Raw genomic sequence first — 23445 nt, forward strand, 5'->3', positions numbered from 1 at the left:
TGCACTTGGCGCAAGCGGAGTACCAACTCAACTGCAATCTGCAGACAGTGGAGGAGAAGATTGCAGCTTGGAAGCAGAAGGCAGTGCATGGTGCCCACCCCCATCAACTGGACCGGCCACACGTCGACAAGGCCGCATCTAATCTGTGGCTAACGCGTGGTGAACTCTCTTCAGTAGTAGAAGCCGACATGATAGCCATCCAGGACAGGATAATGCCGACGAGAAACTGCAGGCGGTACGTCTGGCATCAAGACGTTGATGACATTTGCCGGATGTGCCATCAACCAGGTGAAAACATAGAGCACATTATGGGAGGCTGTCCCGTTTTGGCCAACGCAGCCTACACCGAGCGCCACAACAACGTGGCCCGTATTGTTCATCGACAACTGGCGCTCCAATGTGCTCTACTGGAAGACAACGTACCAAACTACCGGTACCTGCCTGCACCTGTCCTGGAAAATGACCGTTTCAAGCTGTACTGGGATCGCACTGTTCTGACCGACCTCTCGATCCACCACAACCGGCCAGATATAATGGTTTACGACAAGAGCGACCGCAAAGTCACCATCATCGATGTCGCTATTCCACTGAACCAGAATCTGGAGGAGACCCACGGTCGCAAAATCTACAAGTACCGACCATTGGCCATGGAGCTCAAGGAACTGTGGGGGCTAAGGGAGGTCCCAAGAATTGTTCCAGTCGTTCTCTCTGGAACTGGAATTGTCCCGAAGACACTTCTGGAAGCGCTAAAGGTGTTGAACATGGAGAAGGAATTGGCCGGCATCCAAAAGTCGGTCATCCTTAGCACCTGCGCGATTGTCCGACAATTTCTCGGTCAGGACTGAAACAGCACGAGCATGCAGATACGTGCATTCCGCAGAGCCTAGTCCCCCTTTGGCATTCAGAAGCCCGGGGGCAGGTGAAAATTCTGGCTAGGTTCGCCTAGTTAAGAAGTGAGATAAGTCTAACAAAGTAAACAAAGAAATGGGAAAAAATAAGCTAAGAAAAAAGAAAAAAGAGAAAAGAATAAAAAGGTCTGGAATACCTTGCCGTTACGCTGTCACACGTGCAAAGGAGAGACAGGCAAATAATTGAGCTTAGATCACGAAAAATATTACGAAGGCTATCGCCCGAGGAACGTAAGAGCGACGTAAAAGAGAGCGGCCAGAGGATGATGTGCCAAGCGGACCACCAGTCTGGAGGAGAATCAATCAATCGTCTCTGAAGAGTGATGCTACCACGTAAAGTAGGGAAACTTGAAGTTGTTGACAGTTCCGAACAAAGTGTTGGTCAAGTTCGAACTGTGCGAGTATTTCGCAGAACGTACCAAACAAAACGCGCTCCACCTATGCCTGTTTATTCCCATGGCTCAATTGCATTCCGCAGATAGTACACCCAAACTAGCGTTGGCAGAAAACATTTCTCGCGTAACTTTTGAAAACGTCCAATGTAACATTTTCGCCAACTCGAGAAAAACGAAGTTGAACCCGAACATTATTTCGCGAATTGTTTTAAAAGCTATCAATCTTTATCACTGTTTTCACCACTAGCTGTCAAGAATAACTCCGTAAGACCAATCGTAACTGTTGTTCCGTGATTTGAGATTAATGTTGAAGCCTCGGAGCGAAAAATGTTACATTGGACGGTTTGACTGCCCGCGTTTGCACATTGGACATGTTACGTTGCACGATAAGAATTTGAAACTAACTAATAAACAACAATCCAAATATCAGCATTTCGTTCTAAAGACTGATTATTATTGTTTTCACTCGTTGAATTGCACTGAAATCGATAACAACACCTGTAAGAAACAAATTCCAAAACGACCGAAGTACGACTGCGAGTTGTTTTGAATGCTTTGTTACTTCGGACGTTTCGGCCGTCGGAGGAAAGTGGCGTCCGAAGTAACAGCCGGGTGCTTAAAATCCGAATCTGTACATTGAATATTTTTTGTATCGGCGACAAAAAGATGAAGAAGATAGATACGTGAACGATTGTTTTTGTAATACATTCAATGATTAAAAACTAATAGCGTGCATCCATTAACTCGATTTGTTTACATTTGTTACATAGGACCTTTTCAAAAGTTACGCGAGATTTCATCTTTGGCAGAAAAGATGCCATTTTGTGTTCATCTGGGTGAAATGCGCAAATAATGGGACTGTTTTAAAAGCTTAAAAAAGGTTTGTATGCATGCGAGCAGACATCTCTTTCTGTTTTCTTTTCGCATTTCATTTGGGATTGTGCAAAAAAAATCATGCGACGTCAATGGGGGTCGAACCAAGGCAGGCTAGAATGCAAAGCTATTTCACACGTCCACGCTTTCCATATAGCTGCCAGCGCTGATATACGGAAGCGTGATAATATTACACCTCATCATAAAGTGAAGTTGGAAAGTGTTTTCCAAGAGGATAAAGAAGAACATGGACGAGAATATATCTTTCTCTGTCTGGGCCTTTTAGCTCATTTAATGTAATAAATCGGGATGCCACAACATGAGCTAAAATTAACTTTGGGTGTAGGAGGAATACAGCCTGGAAGCAGAAAGCAGCGCATGGTACCCCCTTAAGAAAAGTTTTAAAAAGTCATTCTTGGCACCTGCACGGTTGTCCGACAGTTCCTGAGACAAGATTAAGCACGTACGTTCGAATATGTACACTCCGCCGAGCCTAGCCCTCATTAGGCACTCAAAAAAACCCGTGAATGGAAGAAAATTTCCCGGCTAGGTAAGCCTGGTAAAAAGCGTCGAAACCCTGCCAAAAGGAAAAAAAACATAATAAAAATTATCCCTTTTCATTTAAATTTTTTTTCAAAAAGGGAAAAGGAAGAAGAAAAAATAGGGGAAATAAAGAGAAAACGAAAAAAAAGGTTAAATAAAGAAGCTGACCGTCGCACATCCAAAGATAGCTGAGTGCTTCAACAAGGTGCTACGTGACCCACACAACCTTCCTGAATTCGCCACCCGTGGCGTCACCTTCCTCCTCCCGAAAGACAGCAACACATTGAACCCATCAAAGTACAGACCAATAACGTGCCTATCGAGTCTGTACAAAATACTGAGCAGCATAATTACCGCCAAAGTTTCTGCTCACTGCGAACAGCATCACATCATCGCAGAAGAGCAGAAAGGATGCAGGAAAAATACGCATGGCTGCAAAGACCAGGCCATCATCGGCGCAGCCATAGTCGGCCAGGCGGTATATAACCAGCGGAACCTAAGTATGGCCTACATCGATTACAGGAAGGCTTATGTCTCCATACCTCACTCGTTTCTCGTCCGGGTATTGGAGCTCTACAAAATTGATCCCGTCGTCGTTAGGTTCCTGCAGCATGCGATGAGGCAGTGGAGTACGTCTCTGCACCTTAGTGATGGGGAAAATGTGTTGCAGTCTAGAACGCTGCAGATAAAGAGGGGGATATTCCAAGGCGACTCTTTCAGCCCGCTTTGGTTTTGTCTGGCACTGAACCCCCTCAGTAGGACGCTCAATAGAAACGGTCATGGCTATAAAATAAGGTATGGCGACGGCGCCCACGAAGAAGTGACCCATACCTTCTACATGGATGATCTCAAGGTATACGCTGATTCACGTCAGCGTCTAGGTGTAGCTATCCGGGTTGTCGAAGACATAAGCAGGGACATCTGCATGGAGTTCGGCCTTGACAAGTGCCGCTGTGTCTATCTGCTGAAAGGACAACTTACCGAATCCGGAGGCTACGAGGTCTATGACGGCGAGTTTATAAGTGACATGGTTCGTGGCGAATCCTATAAATATCTTGGATTCCGACAGCTCACCGGGATTCGCCACTCCGACATCAAGACGGAGCTGCGAGACAAGTTCTTGAGTCGAGTGAACTGTGTCCTGAGGACTTTCCTCAACGCGGGGAACAAGGTACGCGCGATCAACACATTCGCGGTTCCCCTGCTGACCTTCAGTTTTGGTGTAGTCAAATGGAGCAAAACTGACCTAGAGGACCTTGAGAGGAGGATGAGGAAAGCATTTAAAGAGGCCGGAATGCACCATCCTCAATCGGCACTGGAGAGAGTTTCACTGCCACGCAAAGAAGGGGGACTTGGAATAGTCGACATATCTGCACTGTGTGTTGCCCAGGTACGACAACTGCGCGAGTACTTCGCAGAACGCGCCAACCAAAACGCGCTATACCGGGCTGTCTGCGCCGCCGACAGAGGATACAGCGCTCTGCACTTGGCGCAAGCGGAGTACCAACTCAACTGCAATCTGCAGACAGTGGAGGAGAAGATTGCAGCTTGGAAGCAGAAGGCAGTGCATGGTGCCCACCCCCATCAACTGGACCGGCCACACGTCGACAAGGCCGCATCTAATCTGTGGCTAACGCGTGGTGAACTCTCTTCAGTAGTAGAAGCCGACATGATAGCCATCCAGGACAGGATAATGCCGACGAGAAACTGCAGGCGGTACGTCTGGCATCAAGACGTTGATGACATTTGCCGGATGTGCCATCAACCAGGTGAAAACATAGAGCACATTATGGGAGGCTGTCCCGTTTTGGCCAACGCAGCCTACAACAACGCAGCCGAGCGCCACAACAACGTGGCCCGTATTGTTCATCGACAACTGGCGCTCCAATGTGCTCTACTGGAAGACAACGTACCAAACTACCGGTACCTGCCTGCACCTGTCCTGGAAAATGACCGTTTCAAGCTGTACTGGGATCGCACTGTTCTGACCGACCTCTCGATCCACCACAACCGCCCAGATATAATGGTTTACGACAAGAGCGACCGCAAAGTCACCATCATCGATGTCGCTATTCCACTGAACCAGAATCTGGAGGAGACCCAAGGTCGCAAAATCTGCAAGTACCGACCATTGGCCGTGGAGCTCAAGGAACTGTGGGGGCTAAGGGAGGTCCCAAGAATTGTTCCAGTCGTTCTCTCTGGAACTGGAATTGTCCCGAAGACACTTCTGGAAGCGCTAAAGGTGTTGAACATGGAGAAGGAATTGGCCGGCATCCAAAAGTCGGTCATCCTTAGCACCTGCGCGATTGTCCGACAATTTCTCGGTCAGGACTGAAACAGCACGAGCATGCAGATACGTGCATTCCGCAGAGCCTAGTCCCCCTTTGGCATTCAGAAGCCCGGGGGCAGGTGAAAATTCTGGCTAGGTTCGCCTAGTTAAGAAGTGAGATAAGTCTAACAAAGTAAACAAAGAAATGGGAAAAAATAAGCTAAGAAAAAAGAAAAAAGAGAAAAGAATAAAAAGGTCTGGAATACCTTGCCGTTACGCTGTCACACGTGCAAAGGAGAGACAGGCAAATAATTGAGCTTAGATCACGAAAAATATTACGAAGGCTATCGCCCGAGGAACGTAAGAGCGACGTAAAAGAGAGCGGCCAGAGGATGATGTGCCAAGCGGACCACCAGTCTGGAGGAGAATCAATCAATCGTCTCTGAAGAGTGATGCTACCACGTAAAGTAGGGAAACTTGAAGTTGTTGACAGTTCCGAACAAAGTGTTGGTCAAGTTCGAACTGTGCGAGTATTTCGCAGAACGTACCAAACAAAACGCGCTCCACCTATGCCTGTTTATTCCCATGGCTCAATTGCATTCCGCAGATAGTACACCCAAACTAGCGTTGGCAGAAAACATTTCTCGCGTAACTTTTGAAAACGTCCAATGTAACATTTTCGCCAACTCGAGAAAAACGAAGTTGAACCCGAACATTATTTCGCGAATTGTTTTAAAAGCTATCAATCTTTATCACTGTTTTCACCACTAGCTGTCGAGAATAACTCCGTAAGACCAATCGTAACTGTTGTTCCGTGATTTGAGATTAAGGTTGAAGCCTCGGAGCGAAAAATGTTACATTGGACGTTTTGACTGCCCGCGTTTGCACATTGGACATGTTACGTTGCACGATAAGAATTTGAAACTAACTAATAAACAACAATCCAAATATCAGCATTTCGTTCTAAAGACTGATTATTATTGTTTTCACTCGTTGAATTGCACTGAAATCGATAACAACACCTGTAAGAAACAAATTCCAAAACGACCGAAGTACGACTGCGAGTTGTTTTGAATGCTTTGTTACTTCGGACGTTTCGGCCGTCGGAGGAAAGTGGCGTCCGAAGTAACAGCCGGGTGCTTAAAATCCGAATCTGTACATTGGATATTTTTTGTATCGGCGACAAAAAGATGAAGAAGATAGATACGTGAACGATTGTTTTTGTAATACATTCAATGATTAAAAACTAATAGCGTGCATCCATTAACTCGATTTGTTTACATTTGTTACATAGGACCTTTTCAAAAGTTACGCGAGATTTCATCTTTGGCAGAAAAGATGCCATTTTGTGTTCATCTGGGTGAAATGCGCAAATAATGAGCTGTTTTAAAAGCTTAAAAAAGGTTTGTATGCATGCGAGCAGACATCTCTTTCTGTTTTCTTTTCGCATTTCATTTGGGATTGTGCAAAAAAAATCATGCGACGTCAATGGGGGTCGAACCAAGGCAGGCTAGAATGCAAAGCTATTTCACACGTCCACGCTTTCCATATAGCTGCCAGCGCTGATATACGGAAGCGTGATAATATTACACCTCATCATAAAGTGAAGTTGGAAAGTGTTTTCCAAGAGGATAAAGAAGAACATGGACGAGAATATATCTTTCTCTGTCTGGGCCTTTTAGCTCATTTAATGTAATAAATCGGGATGCCACAACATGAGCTAAAATTAACTTTGGGTGTAGGAGGAATACAGCCTGGAAGCAGAAAGCAGCGCATGGTACCGCCTTAAGAAAAGTTTTAAAAAGTCATTCTTGGCACCTGCACGGTTGTCCGACATTTCCTGAGACAAGATTAAGCACGTACGTTCGAATATGTACACTCCGCCGAGCCTAGCCCTCATTAGGCACTCAAAAAAACCCGTGAATGGAAGAAAATTTCCCGGCTAGGTAAGCCTGGTAAAAAGCGTCGAAACCCTGCCAAAAGGAAAAAAAAAACATAATAAAAATTATCCCTTTTCATTTAAATTTTTTTTCAAAAAGGGAAAAGGAAGAGGAAAAAATAGGGGAAATAAAGAGAAAACTAAAAAAAAGGTTAAATAAAGGGAAAAACAAAAACAAAAAAAAACGAAGAAAAAACTAAATTCAAAAATAAATGGAAAAAATTAAATAGGAAAAAAAGGAAAGAGAGAAGAAAAAGAGAAAAAATACAGATTAAAAGAAATATAAATAAAAATACGCAATAATTTTTTTAGACCAAAATGATGTGTATTCTCTCAATGAATGACTCCAAGACTGAATAAAATTCAATGTGACATATGTATGACTCCAACCCAGCTGTACAATGCATGATACATGTACCATACCCCATTTACCATTGGTGCATTATATTATGCGATCAAGAAATATGAACGGAATGATCACCCGCCGATTCTGGCTGCCACCGCTAACCAAAGCCACAACTATCTGTGTTTCAACATCCAATCGGAACCCAACGGGACACGAGCCAATCGAAAGTGATCCCTCGGTATATCATTAGTGTCTGTGTCTGTAACCAACAGGTGAATTGGTGGGCATCGTTTTGCGGTATGACATACTTCTTCCCTAACCCAACCAGATGATGACTTCGGTTGTGTGTATGGCAGTCAACTCTGACTAGTGGTGTTATTGCTGCAATTACGGTGAAACTTCTTGTAATTTGAATATAAAGTTATATCACCACCGGTGCACTGCTGTTGCGATACGGGCGTCACAACAATGGGAATAACAGTCAGGAAATTGTTTGTGCTATCCGTTTTCCGTTCCCATCGGTCTATGCGTTCATGGATATCGAGTTCCAATCTACACGCACGCACACACTCATACACCACTTGAAGATTGGCGCATGCAGTCGACTGGAAAATCGCAACAGCCTGCCGTACGGTGCGAAAAACCTACCGAGAATTGTCCAGTACGTAATCTGTTGTAGATTGCGAAGGTCGAGCGTAAGATAATGCTGAATTGTTTGCGCCCATACGAAGAAATCGTATTAACATTCCAATCCTTCAAATATAATTCATGCTGTTATAAATTTAATAACAAACACCGCCTCGTCATCGAAGAGAAAAAAAAAGCATGACATCACTTTTCCAATTGTTCTTCATAGCGGAGAGAGGCGGTCAACTTCTAAAATCTACTTCACACCCAACGCAAATGGTCATTCAGCGCTTCAACTTCTCGCTCAAATGTCGGCATTCGGCGGTTTCATTGTTGCTTCATTAGCTGATAGCTGGCAGGGTTTGCCTCCGTCCAGAGAGAAATTTCTCCATCAATGAATCCTATCGCATACACTCAGTGGTTGTCACATACCACGAACATTCCGCACACACCCACGTTTATCGTCGCAATATGTGCAACAAGATATTGTGAGACAGTGCGTCGTCATCCATCCCACTCCCGGACGCAAATAGATCCTCTATCCATTCCGTAGACGTGTGTTGATGACCCTGAAATCGAGAGCATTCGACGGACTAATTTTGCGTTAGAAATTTGCCACAATTCTTATTGAGATGGTATCGCGGCCAAAGGCGGTTATTGCATAAGCGCTTGTACACACTCTCTCTCTCTCTCGTGGAGCGATTCATTTTGGCCCACATTCGTAAGGAGGTAATCCTCCGACCGACCGCGTGATTTACCAGACAGCACAGTAATCAAACGCATCGAAACCTCCGATGCGTGCATCGAGTAGAAAACGAATCGGACCTTGGCTTGGACCTGTCGAGAACTTGATAGTCTTCCCGTCTTTACATTCGCTTCGTGTGCCCTCTCGCTGGTACAATGCAGTCAGTCAGTAATGGCCTCAAAAAACACATTATCAGTTGGATCTGAAGAAATGATATGCAGTTTGCGTTTTGTTTTTTGTTTGTTCCCCTCGCTTCTGCCCCGAAAGGAGTAGAATAAATAAAATAAAACAACGGATTTACGGTGCTGAAGATAAATCCATACAAGTGTCAGTGCAGGTATGGATGTGATTTCCAGGTAGTGGCAGTCAGTACGCACATTTTTTCGGGATTTGTCTTTTTTCGCTACACAGAAGAAACCTTATGCTACCGATTAACGTCGTAATGGGTCACAGAGAGCTTACAGCATGAATGACCTAGATTAAAGAATAAAACGAAGTTTTGTATGGTTATATACTATTATGTTAAATCGAACTAGGTTCCCCAGAACCAAGAATCTTTTCCATAAAAATATTGGTTTATTGTGGGTGAACACCGGGAAAAAACAAGGGCGTAAACCGACAGTGTTTAATAAGACTCATGTACTGAATGTATACCGTGTCGCATGATCAACAAATGTTATCTCTCGCGTACTTATAGAAACGTTATAAAAACAGAAATGAGGACATGCTGCAGGGCGCGCGATTCCGTTCGGCTTGAGCCGCTTTGTCATTAGGCGTGGTTCATATCTTATCACGTCGGGCTTTCTGGTGATAGTGGGTTTGTGCAATAATCATTTCTATAACGGTATATATGATTCCCGAAAAAGTACAAATATGGAAAGTTCAAATAGGGAAATTGACTTTCCCCTAAAACTACGTAATGCAATTATATTTGGTTCCTACAGAAGCATTCAAAAAAGTAAACGTAATGTTATGTGCCTGTTTTTTCTATTTCTGTTAGATAGCTGTTGAAAATTATGTTAACAAACCTCTCGGAGACCCATTCCATGGGTTATGCACCAAGGAACCAAATTTGAAATATAGTTTTAGGAGAAAATTGGAAACATTATTTAAATAACCACTAGTTATATCATAAGTTATTTGAAACGATTTTGATTTTTATGCATCAACCTTTGAGAAAGAAGGGTCAAAAAAACTACATAGTTATACAGCCATTCCATGCCAAACCGATATAGTGGTTCTCTGATTTTCGTTAATAGTGGTAATTTTGTACTTTATCGCAAAACATTAGATCCTTTTTTTGTTCATTAGGTGTATTAGGTGTAGTTTCTTCGGTTTTACAACAGATGGCGTAACTTGATTATTATTCCAGTATTCCAGAATCAAATTTCCAGACATTCGTTGGAAAGCTACTGTCATTGCGCGTTTTTTTTCAGTATATGTCAAAAAGTTGAAGCGTAAACAACACAGTTTTTTGCCACTTCGAATATGTCGAATTTCATACCAACGATAGTGTTTGTGCTGCGGAAAGTCATTACTTTTTGGTGGAAGTTTATGGTGACCATGCTCCAACTGTGCAACGTATCAGATGTGGTTTGCACGGTTTAAAAGTGGTAATTTTGACTTAGAAGACGAAGAACGTTTCGGACCGCCAAAAAAGTTCGAAGATGAAGAATTGGAGGCTTTACTCGATCAAGATCCGTCACAAACGCAACAAGAACTTGCAGATACATTTGGAGTAGCTAGGCAAACCATATCCGATCGTTCAAAAGCAATGGGAATGATCCGAAAGATAGAACATTGGGTGCCGTATGAATTGAAGCCACGAGACGTCAAACGCCATTTTTTCACGTTCGAACAACTTTTGCATCGAATCGTTACTGGCGATGAAAAGTGGGTCCTAAACGTCGGGCAACGTATGGATACCCCGGCTATGCATCAACATCAGCGGCCGCGCGGAATATTCACGATCAGAAGGTTATGCTGTCTATTTGGTGGGATCAGCTGGGTATGGTATACTATGAGCTGCTAATACCGAATAAAACCATTACGGGGGACCTCTGTCGACGACAATTATTTTTTAGCCCTCCACGCACCCCCATCTCGAAGATACTCTTATTTGAGGATCCTAGAGTTAGACTCCAGTTATTTAAAAAAAAGGACACAAACAAACATTTAAAAACGAGGTGAGTGGACAAAAACATGAATAACCCCAGTGAAAAATAATGTTTCTTTTAAGGGATCCATAAAATAAGAGGAAAAAACATTAAATAGAAAAAAAAAAACAAATAAACATGGAACATAAGGTTCACAAAATAGGGTACTGGCAAGCATACAACGATACATGGATATAGGGTACTGGCAAGCATACAACGATACATATTGTGATTGATCGATCTATATTACGAAAACATTGGTCATCGATATGAGATATTGTTTTATTTTCTTTTTAAAATTATCAGAACGTGTGATAATTCGAATTTCAGATGGCAAGCCGTTAAAACGAGATGGTCCATAAAACAGAATGCGTTGCTGACCAACATTAGTTGTTTCTCTACTTCGCATTAAATTTTGCGCTTGTCGTGTGATGTGTTGATGATTTACTATTACGCTGTTGATAAGTTTAATAGTCTGAAATTCACGTAGTCCAAGAAGAGGCAGTATTTTATAAGAATCATCGGAATATAAGTCTAACGTTGGATGGAGGATTGGTAGTCTGTATATTATTTTCAGACACCTATTTTGCAACACTTGTAGTGTTTCAAGTTTCGTTTTACATGCATGTCCCCAAACCACTATTTTATATTGCAGTAATGAGTGAGTGGCATGATTGAATGCAACATATTGCTGTCTACCGGTGAGATAGCTATGTACGAGGTCGCTGACTATTCCTCGGATTCCATAAATATTCAATTTTTTCAATAATATGTCATGATTAATTGTATCGAAAGCCTTTTTAAGGTCCAGAAAAAGAGCACCAACTATCAATTTGCGATCGATTCCATCTATAAACTCATCCACGAGCTCATTGATGGCAGTTATAGTGCTGCTGGCACGTCGAAATCCATACTGAAGCTTGTAAAATACATTGTTTTCATTTAAAAAATCAAGTAACCTTACAATGAGAAGTTTCTCGAATATTTTATTGAATACTGATAGTGTTGAAATCGGTCGATAGTTGCTAGGGTTCGTGCAATCACCGGATTTGAAAATTGGCATAATTCTAGCAATCTACAAACAATCTGGGTATCTTCCTGTAGACAGCATTATAACGAACATTTTCGAACAAATTCTGGAAAAGGCAACTGGGTTCGTTATTGTTTTTATAGCATTCACTGGAATATTATCGGTTCCACAACCTTTTATGCTGTTCAGATCTTGTATGATCCTAAGCACCTCCGTTTGATTTGGCGGATACAAAAAGATGGAGTTTGAAACATGATGCGAGTACATTAATGGGTTACCATCCATTCGTTACCATTCGTTAAAAATTTCACACGCTTCTTCGTCATGTATGCCTTCAACACCATTATGAGTCAGAACAATTTGGATCCTTTTCCTTTGAGCGTCCAAAATGAAATTCAGTGTTTTCCACATTCGTGATTGATTCGTACTGTTAAGTATTTGTTCCAAATATGCTCTTTTAGATTGTCTTTTCTCTACTTGAACTTTTTTCGAAATATAGTTGAACATTTCTTGTAGACATGAATCTTTAGGTCGACTTTTGACCTTTTTCAGATATTTGCTCTTTATTTTCAATAATTTCCAGAGATCATACGACATCCAAGGACAACCGTTTCCTTTGGTATTGACTTCAACAGAACACTGGAACATTGCGTCAATATCGAATTGTATGTCGACGAGATATTTGTTAAACAACAATCAACGCCTTGGTCACAATTCACCGTTTCCAAGAAATTCAAGAAGCGGGTGTTCAGTATGTTGCAATTTTTAATCGTCGAAAACCCATATTGTTGCAAGCGCCGCCGCGAACGTTAGGCCTCGCACAAAAATAGACTGTCAACAGTAGGTAGGGAAGAAGGAAAAAAATAAAAGAAAACAATATACAATAACAAAAAAAAAACCGTCAAAAGCCACGCTACTCATAAGTTGGATTAAAATTATAGTGAATTTGATGTTCTAAATCTTATCCTAAAATATATAGTTTACAGTCAGGTATGGGTTAATTAAATGTTATTGAGAATAAAACCTATAGAGAATAAAAATTGAAATCAACAGGTATAAAAGGATAACTCAAAATCAATAGATATGTCAGGATACATCTTGCGCGACGTACATTGGAGGTTATTATTCCAACATTTGGTGTTCATTCAACCTCCATAATTCTTGTTCTAAATTATCATATTTAGGCCTTCATACAGTCTCGTGGTACATAGGGCTCAGGAACAAGACAGAGAACCGAGGAACGAGTATAAGGGTTGAAGGGGAATATCAAATGTAAATGATAATTTATTCATAAGGCAATGAACAAAATTAAAATGAATTGTATTTTAGGGAATTTTTATTCGGATAATACAACCGGATTAAAAAACCAGAGTTTTCCTCTTCATCGTGCTGGTTTCGTGCGGACGCAACTCATATGATATGAGTATTGGGTACAGGTGTCTTACCAGCTGAAGTCGAATATCGTATTCCGATGCAGTTTTGGAATCGAGGATTTTTTTCACTATAGACGCTTTAACGATATCGTCATTCGCGTCTTACAAATCGAGGATTGTGCCTTGCGGTTCATAAAAAACGGATTTAAAAAACAGAAATGGCATGAAATCCCACAATACACGATCGGGAATGGTAGTGTTTGCATATATTTATGGGTGCGCGAAGAAAAATAAAAAAAAAGTTTGATGGTGAGCAGATCTGATTTAAGTAAGAGGGAGATAAAGTTAAAATGTGAAGAATTTAGCTTTAGAGCCACGCGTATGGAGTGAGATAAAAAAAAGTGCACATAAAAATGTACACGCAAATGTCAACAGTCAACGGCCAAAATCAATGTCAACGAAAAAGTAATCTTCAACACACAAACATAAACACTCTTGCACAGGTACGCGCATATGCACACGGATGCATAAAGGGTGTGTCACATCAAATTGCATCACGGAAAAAACGCTGTAGAAATTCGCCCAGTAGACCGATCCTTTTGAAAATTTTAGACAGTAAAATAGAAACTATTAAACAACTTTTGGCATTTTCTTTTTATTCATACTTCGAACCCAAGCCCGTATGCTCGCACCTTCCTCTTTACCCCGTCCATAAGGTTCTGTACAACGTCAGGTTATAGTTTTTTTTGAACAGAAATCCATTTTCTCTTGAAGTCCGCCTCCGATTTGACAACTTTTGGGTTCTTCCGGAGGTCCTGCTTCATAATCGCCCTATATTTCTCTATTGGGCGAAGCTCCGGCGCGTTGGGCGGGTTCATTTCCTTTGGCACGAAGGTGACCCCGTTGGCTTCGTACCACTCCAACACGTCCTTTGAATAGTGGCACGAAGCGAGATCCGGCCAGAAGATGGTCGGGCCCTCGTGCTGCTTCAATAGTGGTAGTAAGCGCTTCTGTAGGCACTCCTTAAGGTAAACCTGTCCGTTTACCGTGCCGGACATCACGAAGGGGGCGCTCCGCTTTCCGCAAGAGCAGATCGCTTGCCACACCATGTACTTTTTGGCAAACTTGGATAGTTTATGTATGCGAATCTCCTCCGGAACGCTGAATTTGTCCTCTGCGGAGAAGAACAACAGGCCCGGCAGCTGACCAAAGTCCGCTTTGACGTAGGTTTCGTCGTCCATTACCAGGCAATGCGGCTTCGTCAGCATTTCGGTGTACAGCTTCCGGGCTCGCGTCTTCCCCACCATGTTTTGCCTTACGTCGCGGTTAGGAGCCTTCTGAACCTTGTATGTACGCAAGCCCTACCGCTGCTTGGTCCGCTGGACGAATGAACTTGACAAATTCAGCTTATTGGCGACATCCCGGACCGAACTTCTCGGATCACGTCTAAACTGCTTAACTACGTGCTTGTGATCTTTTTCACTGACGGAGCATCCATTTTTGCCGTTCTTCACCTTCCGGTCGATGGTTAGGTTCTCGAAGTATCGTTTTAGTACTCTGCTGACCGTGGATTGGTCGATTCCCAGCATCTTACCGATGTCCCGATGTGACAACTCCGGATTCTCGAAATGAGTGCACAGGATTAATTCACGACGCTCTTTTTCGTTCGACGACATTTTTCCAAATTTACGAAAAATTGACAGTGAAGCATGGCCAACGTGATCTATACACTCTTATCTGATTATAAGCGAAAGCTGAAGATATAATTCCTAAAAATTAAATTTCTACAGCGTTTTTTCCGTGATGCAATTTGATGTGACACACCCTTTACATAGAGTTAATTAAAAGTTTCTGATAGCAAAATCAAATACGTTCCCTCGGTAGTGAGTGCCGCTCGATGAGGCAGGCTTGTGTGAGCCATTGATGGTAAGCACCGGAGTGAACGCGTTTAAAAATCACGATGTAAAAAATGGGGGTCGGTTTAGGACCACCCCAACTTTTTTTTAAATATGTTGGTAAACAGATAAATTCAATCTATATAGCTTATTTTGATGAACATACCATAAGCAATTGAAATGTTTCGATATATTATCAAATTGTCAGCATTGTGGCACCTTCCATTCAACACTACTGAAAATTCGGTACGAAGCACCGTTCCTGTGATACAAAGGGGGGGTAGGTTCAGGACCACCGATCGCGTTAAGACCACCTTCTCTTAAAGGATGAACTTCTGAAACGAGAAATGGAGATCTCAGAGGAAAGTGAGAAGTATTCAGAGTAATAAAAAACATAAAAAATAGTATACTTGTTGCTATAATACGGTGAAATTCTTATTTAATACAACTTATTGTGTGACGTGATCACGCTTTTGTAGAAACTGTTCTTTCGCAAAGAGCGTGTTGTCACGTCACAAAATGCATGCCGATTTTTGCAATGTTGTCGAGATTTTTGAAAAACTGAAAATACAGGAATCCACGATCATTTTTTTGTTAATAAATCATAGAACAAAGTTCATTTGTAGGGTTTGAAACGGAACTGAAAATACAACATTAATGTGCAAAAGTCGAAAACCGCAAAAAACAGGTGTTGTGACATCACAAAAGTGTTGGGCTGGCAACAAGTGAATTCAACCGTAAAATATCTGCAGCCGCTCCGGTGGCAACAGCTGTCCAACTAGTTCAACAATTGAAAGGATTCTATACTTTTTCGCCCCACAGCAAGTCGACTCGACATACATATTGAAACTGAATCCTAACGTGAACCAGAAAACGAAGATTTCAATAGTTGTAAGCTGGATCTTTTTTTTCATCTTCATAGATTGCCACTCTTTGTTGTTTGCCGTCAACCACAACTTTCCAAGTATTCGATCAGCTATCCTGTGGATCTTTCTCCTTTGCTTGTTTCGAAGCTGAATGTTTTCATGCAGGTTGATAAAACTCGTCGCGTGGGACTTACGGACAGCTTGCTCTTTGTCTTTCTTTCTTTCTTTGTTTTTAAGAGGCTTCAAACTTTGAAGTTCATTCGCCTCTAGTGCTCTTTGTTTTCGAAGCTATTGAGAAATTCTTCAACACAGTAATTCTTCACGATCCATTTGACGGCTTGAAGAAAACTGTTGCCACTGGGAGCACTGTTTGGGAAACGAGCGAAAAAGCTCAGCATGGAAAGCTCGAGAACCGAGAACTGTCAGCGGTACACAAACAGAAAACAAAGCGAAGGTGTATAGCAGAATAGCGGAGAAATTATTAGATTATTTGGAAAGTATAGTAGAATAGTTAGTAGAGATTGAAATTGATTTGATTAGATAGGGATTATTGAGTGACTGGCACAGTAAGTACATATAAATAAGATTTGGAAGCTGACAATAATGAATTGTAATTTGAATAGGATTGTCAGCCGAAGCATTGCCGTCACGTATTTGAATTCAAAGATAGAAGACCGAAAAATGTAAGATGAAAATGCATATTGTTATTACATGAAATAAATATTTGAAAATTGCAGTTTAAAGCTGCTTCGCAACCACAAAAAGAGTTTTTAACTCGCACTGCGATCAGCTCGGAAAATCGGCCATTGTTCTCGATAACAAATCTTTAAAATTTTTCGATGGCGGCCAATGCAGAAAATACGTCCCGACCACTAGAAGATGCGGAAAGAGGAAACTGCGCGAATTGTTCCTTGTCGGATTCATTCGACAATTTCGTGCAATGTGACCAATGCGATGCATGGTGGCACATGCAGTGCGCGGGAGTCGATGCTTCGATTGCAAACCAGAGTTTTGTGTGCAAAAATTGCACCCCGCACAGCGTTTCATCTCACAGTTCTTCGAACCGTATTTCAGCCAGGGTGGCTCTCAAATTGAAGCTATTGGAGGAGCAAAATGCAATCGAGCTACGAGAGATTGAGATTCGGAAGGAGTTTTTGCGGCAAAAATATGCATTGATAGAGCAACAGATAGATGACATGTGTGACAATACGAGCCAACGCAGCAAGGTTAGTCGGAGGTCCAGTCGTAAACGAGTAGAGCAGTGGATTCAGGATGCCGACCAAGTAGAAGGCGCCGATGTTCGAGAGAAACCCGAGCGGGGAGCAGCCTCACTGGAGCAGCCGAAAGACACACGCATTTCGAGAACGACTGATGGGAAACCACCATACCCTGAAGGCCAACCACGTCGGACATTGCTCGAATCACAGCTACAACACGAATTTGTCGAGAGGAATCAGCAGAGCTACAGCGGCGCGATTCCTAAGGCGCATCCGAAAACACATCAGACAACAGCAGATCAGGTCTGGCCTCTGAAGCCTATTGTAGGTAACCCCTCCTTACTTACCCCTCCTGTACCGCATCAAGGTAAGCCGCTCCATGACAACAATAAAATGGATTCCGCTCATCCGAATTTTGATACTGGTCTACAAGAGTTATACAAACAATTCGGGACACTTGGCCTTGCTCAAACATCAACGAGTAAAGTGCCTTACAGTGGGACAGTTCCTGTTACATACGGACTCCCAACTATTTCTGGTGTGAATCCCGGCCTTTTTCCTACTGGGAACCACCAGCAACATTGCATTCCCCCCCTTGGAACAGTTCCTATCGTTCCGACAACTTATAATGCAAATCCCGCAAGTGATATGAACGGAAGACATCCGTTTGGGAATGCCCAAAGCGAATATGTTCCAACACCCTCACAATTAGCTGCCAGACAAGTCATGCCACGTGATTTGCCTACGTTTTCGGGCAACCCTGTCGATTGGCCTATATTTATAAGCAGCTTCATTAACACAACTCAAGTTTGTGGATATAGTAGTGCCGAGAACCTCTCCCGTATACAAAGATGTTTGAAAGGAGCCGCGTATGAAGCGGTAAAAAGCCGTTTATTATTACCTGAAACAGTTCCCCAGGTGCTAAATACACTTCAACTACTTTATGGACGGCCAGAATTACTGATCAACGCCCTTTTGGACAAAGTTCGTTCGGTTCCCGCACCGAAATCAGATAAACTAGAAACACTCATCGATTTCGGGATGGCAGTCCAGAGTCTATGTGATCACTTGGAAGCAGCGGGTCAACGGGATCACCTTTCCAATCCATCGTTGCTTATGGAGTTGGTGACCAAATTGCCAGCACACATCAAAATGGAGTGGGCGAGTTTCTCATTGCGATATCAAGTTGTAAACCTGAAGACCTTTGGAGAATTCATGACAGGTATAGTGTCATCCGTTAGTAGAGTCACCTTGTACTCCGGGAGCTACGGCGCAAATTCTATGGTGGAGAAACCCAGATCGAGTCAGAGAGGAACAATCAATGCACACGTCGATGAAAAGGAAATAAATCGAGAACCAATAAAGCTGTGCTGCATCTGCAAGAGGGGTGATCATCGTGTATATGATTGCGGACTATTCAAGTCATTTTCAGTGGATGGACGTTGGAAGAGTGTACAGCGTAATGCTCTGTGTCGAAGCTGCCTGAATGCACATGGGAGAAGAAGCTGCCGCACGGCGAGTCGTTGTGGAATTGGTGGCTGCGAGTTTCGCCATCATAAACTTCTACATTCGGATCGATCGAGTCATCCCGAGAATGAGCCATCGCTCAGAGCTACTGTGTCCGGAAATTACTCCCACGGTTCCTTCGAACAATCCTTGTTGTTTCGCATAGTTCCGGTCAAACTGTACGGTTCTCGTTCCAGTATCACTACCTTCGCATTCCTCGATGAAGGATCGTCGATCACTCTAATTGAAGAGAAATTAGTGAATGAACTCGGCGTTAAAGGCAGGAGAGCACCGCTCTGTCTCTCATGGACAGGAGACGTGACACGAATGGAATCGGAATCAAAGAAAGTGGAGTTGAAGATATCCGGTTTGAACAATGAGAGGAAGTTGCAGTTGGAAGATGCACGTACAGTAAAGAAGTTGGCCTTACATGGTCAGAGTCTATGTTTTGATGATCTCGCGGCTAGGTATGGTTACCTTCGCGGATTACCAGTGGCCAGCTATGAGAACGCAAGTCCACGACTGCTGATCGGCATCGACAACTTGAGTCTGACCGTTCCGTTAAAAATGAGAGAAGGAAAAATACATGAACCTGTTGCAGTAAAAACCAGGCTAGGATGGTGTGTCTACGGTGGCAAAGGTTCTAAGCATACCCGTTGTTCATTGAACTACCATGCCTGTGATTGTGCCTGTGATCGGCAACTACACGATGAAGTGAAGGAATACTTCGCACTGGAAGATGTCGGTACGAAGGTAATCGGAGACTTGGAGTCTGCTGAAGACAGACGAGCTCGGAACTTAATGGAACAAACCACCCGGCGAGTCAATGGGAGGTTCCAGACGGGCCTGCTATGGAGATACGATGTAATTGAGTTTCCGGACAGTTTTAATATGGCGTTACGTCGGCTTGAATGTCTTGAACGAAGAATGGCACGGGATCCGCTGCTGAAAGAAAATCTTCAGAAGCAGCTGGTGGAGTACCAAGAGAAAGGCTATGCGCATCGGGCTTGTCGAGCCGATTTAGCACGATCAGACACGAAACGAGTATGGTACCTGCCGCTTGGAGCGGTGAGAAATCCCAAGAAACCTGAGAAAATACGACTTATATGGGATGCTGCAGCAACTGTGAACGGAGTGTCACTCAACTCAATGCTTCTCAAAGGGCCTGATCAGCTAACGTCTTTGCCCGCCGTTCTATCGCGATTCCGACAATTTTCAGTTGGAGTTTCAGCAGATATAAAAGAGATGTTCCATCAGATAATCATATGTGAAGCCGATAGACATTCTCAACGATTCCTATGGCGTACGGATCCCACGTGTGCGCCAGAGATATATTTAATGAATGTAGCTACGTTTGGAGCAACTTGTTCCCCAGCATCCGCTCAGTATATTAAAAATACAAATGCGAAGGAGTTCGTCGATCGCTTTCCACGGGCAGTACAAGGTATCCTCCATAATCATTACGTCGACGACTTCCTGGACAGTTTCGAGAATGAAGAAACCGCGGCGCAAGTATCGGCGGAAGTTAGAATGATTCATAGTCAAGCTGGATTTCAATTACGGAACTGGCAGTCAAATAGTAAAAATGTTCTAGCACGTCTCGGAGAACCTGCTTCATCAGGGAGTAAAACGCTGAGCACTGACAAAACGAAGAATCACGAACGAGTACTGGGCATGCTTTGGCTGACAGAAGATGATGAACTTGGGTATTCCACTCATATGTTAGACGAGATCGAGAAATTAATCATGGAAGGTGAACGTCCAACCAAACGACAGATGTTGAAATGTCTGATGGGCTTCTTCGATCCACTGGGGTTGCTGAGTATGCTATTGGTCCATGGCAAAGTGTTACTCCAAGACGTATGGCGGGCGGGCACTCAATGGGACCAGAAAGTAGACGGCGACATTTTTGAGCGTTGGAATAGATGGATCTGTCGTTTGCAGAGTGTCGCTGATTTTCGTGTCCCACGATGTTATTTTCTGGGAGCTACGACTCAGTGTTATAATCAGCTCCAACTACACATATTTGTGGATGCAAGTGAGGTTGCCTATTCTGCACTGGCATATTTTCGGATTATAAACGATCATGGAGTTCCTCAATGTACTTTAGTAGCTGCGAAGACGAAGGTGGCACCTCTGAAGCAGCTATCGATACCACGTCTTGAATTGCAGGCGGCGGTTCTAGGTACTCGGTTGATGCTTTTCGTAATGGAAAGCCATACAGTCGCTGTAACAAGGAAATATCTATGGAGTGACTCCGCAACAGTACTGGCATGGATACGATCAGATCATCGCAGGTATAAACAATTTGTGGCCTGCAGAATAGGAGAGATTCTGACCGCATCTAACGTTGACGAATGGAAATGGGTGCCTTCAAAACAGAATCCAGCGGATCAGGCAACAAAATGGGGGAAAAGTACTGGTCTAGATTCTGAGAGTGTTTGGTTCCGTGGGCCTGAATTCTTGAGACAATCAGAAACCAACTGGCCGCAGTTTGAAATCGGGCCAGCAGTTACGGAGGAAGAACTACGTCCTTGCCATCTTCATCGAACCATGAAGACGTGGGAACCAGTGATCGACTGCCATCGTTTTTCGAAGTGGGAGCGGTTGTTGAGAAGTACGGCATACGTTTGGCGCTTCATTGCCAACCGAAAGCGAGAGCAGAAGAAATGCGGTATCCTATCCAGTGAAGAGCTTCAGAAAGCAGAAATAACCTTGCTAAGAATGGCGCAGTGGCAGGTGTTTCCTGATGAAATAGCTCTATTGGAAGATGGTCATCAAAGTCAGAAACGGTTAGACGGTAATAGTAGTATATTCCACCTTACACCTTTTTTAGACGAAGCAGGCGTCTTACGAATGGACGGTCGAATTGGAGCGGCAATCCATGCTCCCGAAGAAATGAAGTTTCCGGTAATTTTGCCAAGGAACCACCGAATCACTTTGCTACTTGTGAACGAATTCCATCGAAGATTCCGACACGCAAACGCAGAAACCGTAGTGAACGAACTTCGTCAACGTTTCTATATACCACAAATAAGGTCAGTCGTGAGGAAGGAAACAAAAAATTGCCAGTGGTGTAAAATAAGGAATGCCACCCCAAGGATGCCTCGAATGGCTCCTCTACCATCCGCTAGATTGGCTTCATGTGTTCGACCGTTTACCTACACAGGGTTAGATTTCTTTGGACCATTAATGGTGAAGGTCGGCCGAAGTAGCGTCAAGAGATGGATTGCGTTATTCACCTGTCTCACCGTTCGTGCAGTGCACGTTGAAGTTGCCCACAGCCTTTCTACAGATTCGTGTGTGAAGTGCGTTCGACGATTCCTGTGTCGGCGGGGATTCCCCGCAGAAATTTACAGTGACAATGGGACGAACTTCCAAGGAGCGGAACGAATATTAAAAGAACAACTCCGAGCATTGCACGAAGGATTAGCCGCCACATTTACCAGTACAACAACCAAGTGGATATTCATTCCACCCGCTGCGCCTCATATGGGTGGGGCATGGGAGAGAATGGTGAGATCCGTCAAAACCGCCATGATAACTGCTTATAATAATGATAGAAAACTCGACGAGGAATCGTTGCAAACATTCGTGATTGAAGCTGAGTCCATAGTAAACAGTCGACCGTTAACATACTTGCCGTTAGATTCCGGAGAGAGTGAAGCTCTGACTCCGAATCATTTGCTCTTGGGAAGCTCGACTGGTGTACGTCAACCTTCGATACTGCCGACAGATTCTGCAGCTGCCATTAGGAACACATGGAACCAGATTCAACATCAACTGGATATTTTTTGGAGAAGGTGGATTCGGGAGTATCTTCCCACATTGACCAAGCGAACTAAATGGTTCGGAGATACTAGACCATTGGCCGTAGGAGATCTAGTTCTTGTGGTGGATGAGGCAAAAGGGAATAGCTGGGAACGTGGGCGTGTGTTGGAGATTGTAACAGCTAGCGATGGAAGGGTACGACAGGCTACAATCCAAACATTGAGAGGGCTCTTGAGAAGACCAGTGTCCAAGCTTGCGGTTCTAGATGTTGCATGAGGTAAAACTGCACCAGTGAGCAGTGTTACGGGGGGGAGGATGTTGCCACTGGGAGCACTGTTTGGGAAACGAGCGAAAAAGCTCAGCATGGAAAGCTCGAGAACCGAGAACTGTCAGCGGTACACAAACAGAAAACAAAGCGAAGGTGTATAGCAGAATAGCGGAGAAATTATTAGATTATTTGGAAAGTATAGTAGAATAGTTAGTAGAGATTGAAATTGATTTGATTAGATAGGGATTATTGAGTGACTGGCACAGTAAGTACATATAAATAAGATTTGGAAGCTGACAATAATGAATTGTAATTTGAATAGGATTGTCAGCCGAAGCATTGCCGTCACGTATTTGAATTCAAAGATAGAAGACCGAAAAATGTAAGATGAAAATGCATATTGTTATTACATGAAATAAATATTTGAAAATTGCAGTTTAAAGCTGCTTCGCAACCACAAAAAGAGTTTTTAACTCGCACTGCGATCAGCTCGGAAAATCGGCCATTGTTCTCGCTAACAAAAACGGTCTGCGAACATCTCGAAATTCTTGTACGCGCCGATACTGATGAACTGATAGAATCAATAGTTATAGACTTTTAGAGACGAATGCAGTGGCGTCTTGTCCGCCTCTTCAAACTGTTCAATAGGACAGTTAGACAATCTCGGATTTTTTTTATTATTTCACATTTGTTGCATGGATGAGGATTATCGAAGGTA

General features: G+C 43.2%; 2 protein-coding genes and 1 long non-coding RNA gene across 16 annotated transcripts in view; 2 read left to right on the plus strand and 1 right to left on the minus strand.

The window, feature by feature from the left end:
- Positions 1–23445, minus strand: part of LOC129763249 (lethal(2) giant larvae protein) — a 56550-nt gene that overhangs the window by 31171 nt on the left and 1934 nt on the right. The window lies entirely within an intron of this gene.
- On the plus strand, positions 16329–16780 carry LOC129763251 (uncharacterized). The gene is made up of 3 exons (XR_008740854.1): positions 16329–16531; positions 16589–16648; positions 16703–16780. It is a non-coding gene; the product is annotated as an uncharacterized LOC129763251 (long non-coding RNA).
- Positions 16815–23256, plus strand: LOC129763248 (uncharacterized). Of its 2 annotated transcripts, XM_055762124.1 has the most exons (4): positions 16815–21470; positions 21525–22992; positions 23050–23109; positions 23164–23256. In XM_055762124.1, the coding sequence occupies exons 1-2, from the start codon at positions 16934–16936 to the stop codon at positions 22733–22735; spliced, it is 5748 nt and encodes a 1915-aa protein (XP_055618099.1). In that variant the 5' UTR covers positions 16815–16933; the 3' UTR covers positions 22736–22992; positions 23050–23109; positions 23164–23256. The 2 variants fall into 2 exon arrangements, with proteins under 2 accessions (XP_055618099.1, XP_055618097.1); XM_055762122.1 differs by having other exon boundaries at positions 16815–22992.

Source organism: Toxorhynchites rutilus, chromosome 1, assembly GCF_029784135.1.
Source record: "Toxorhynchites rutilus septentrionalis strain SRP chromosome 1, ASM2978413v1, whole genome shotgun sequence".
In the NCBI taxonomy this organism is placed as follows: Eukaryota; Metazoa; Arthropoda; class Insecta; order Diptera; family Culicidae; genus Toxorhynchites; species Toxorhynchites rutilus.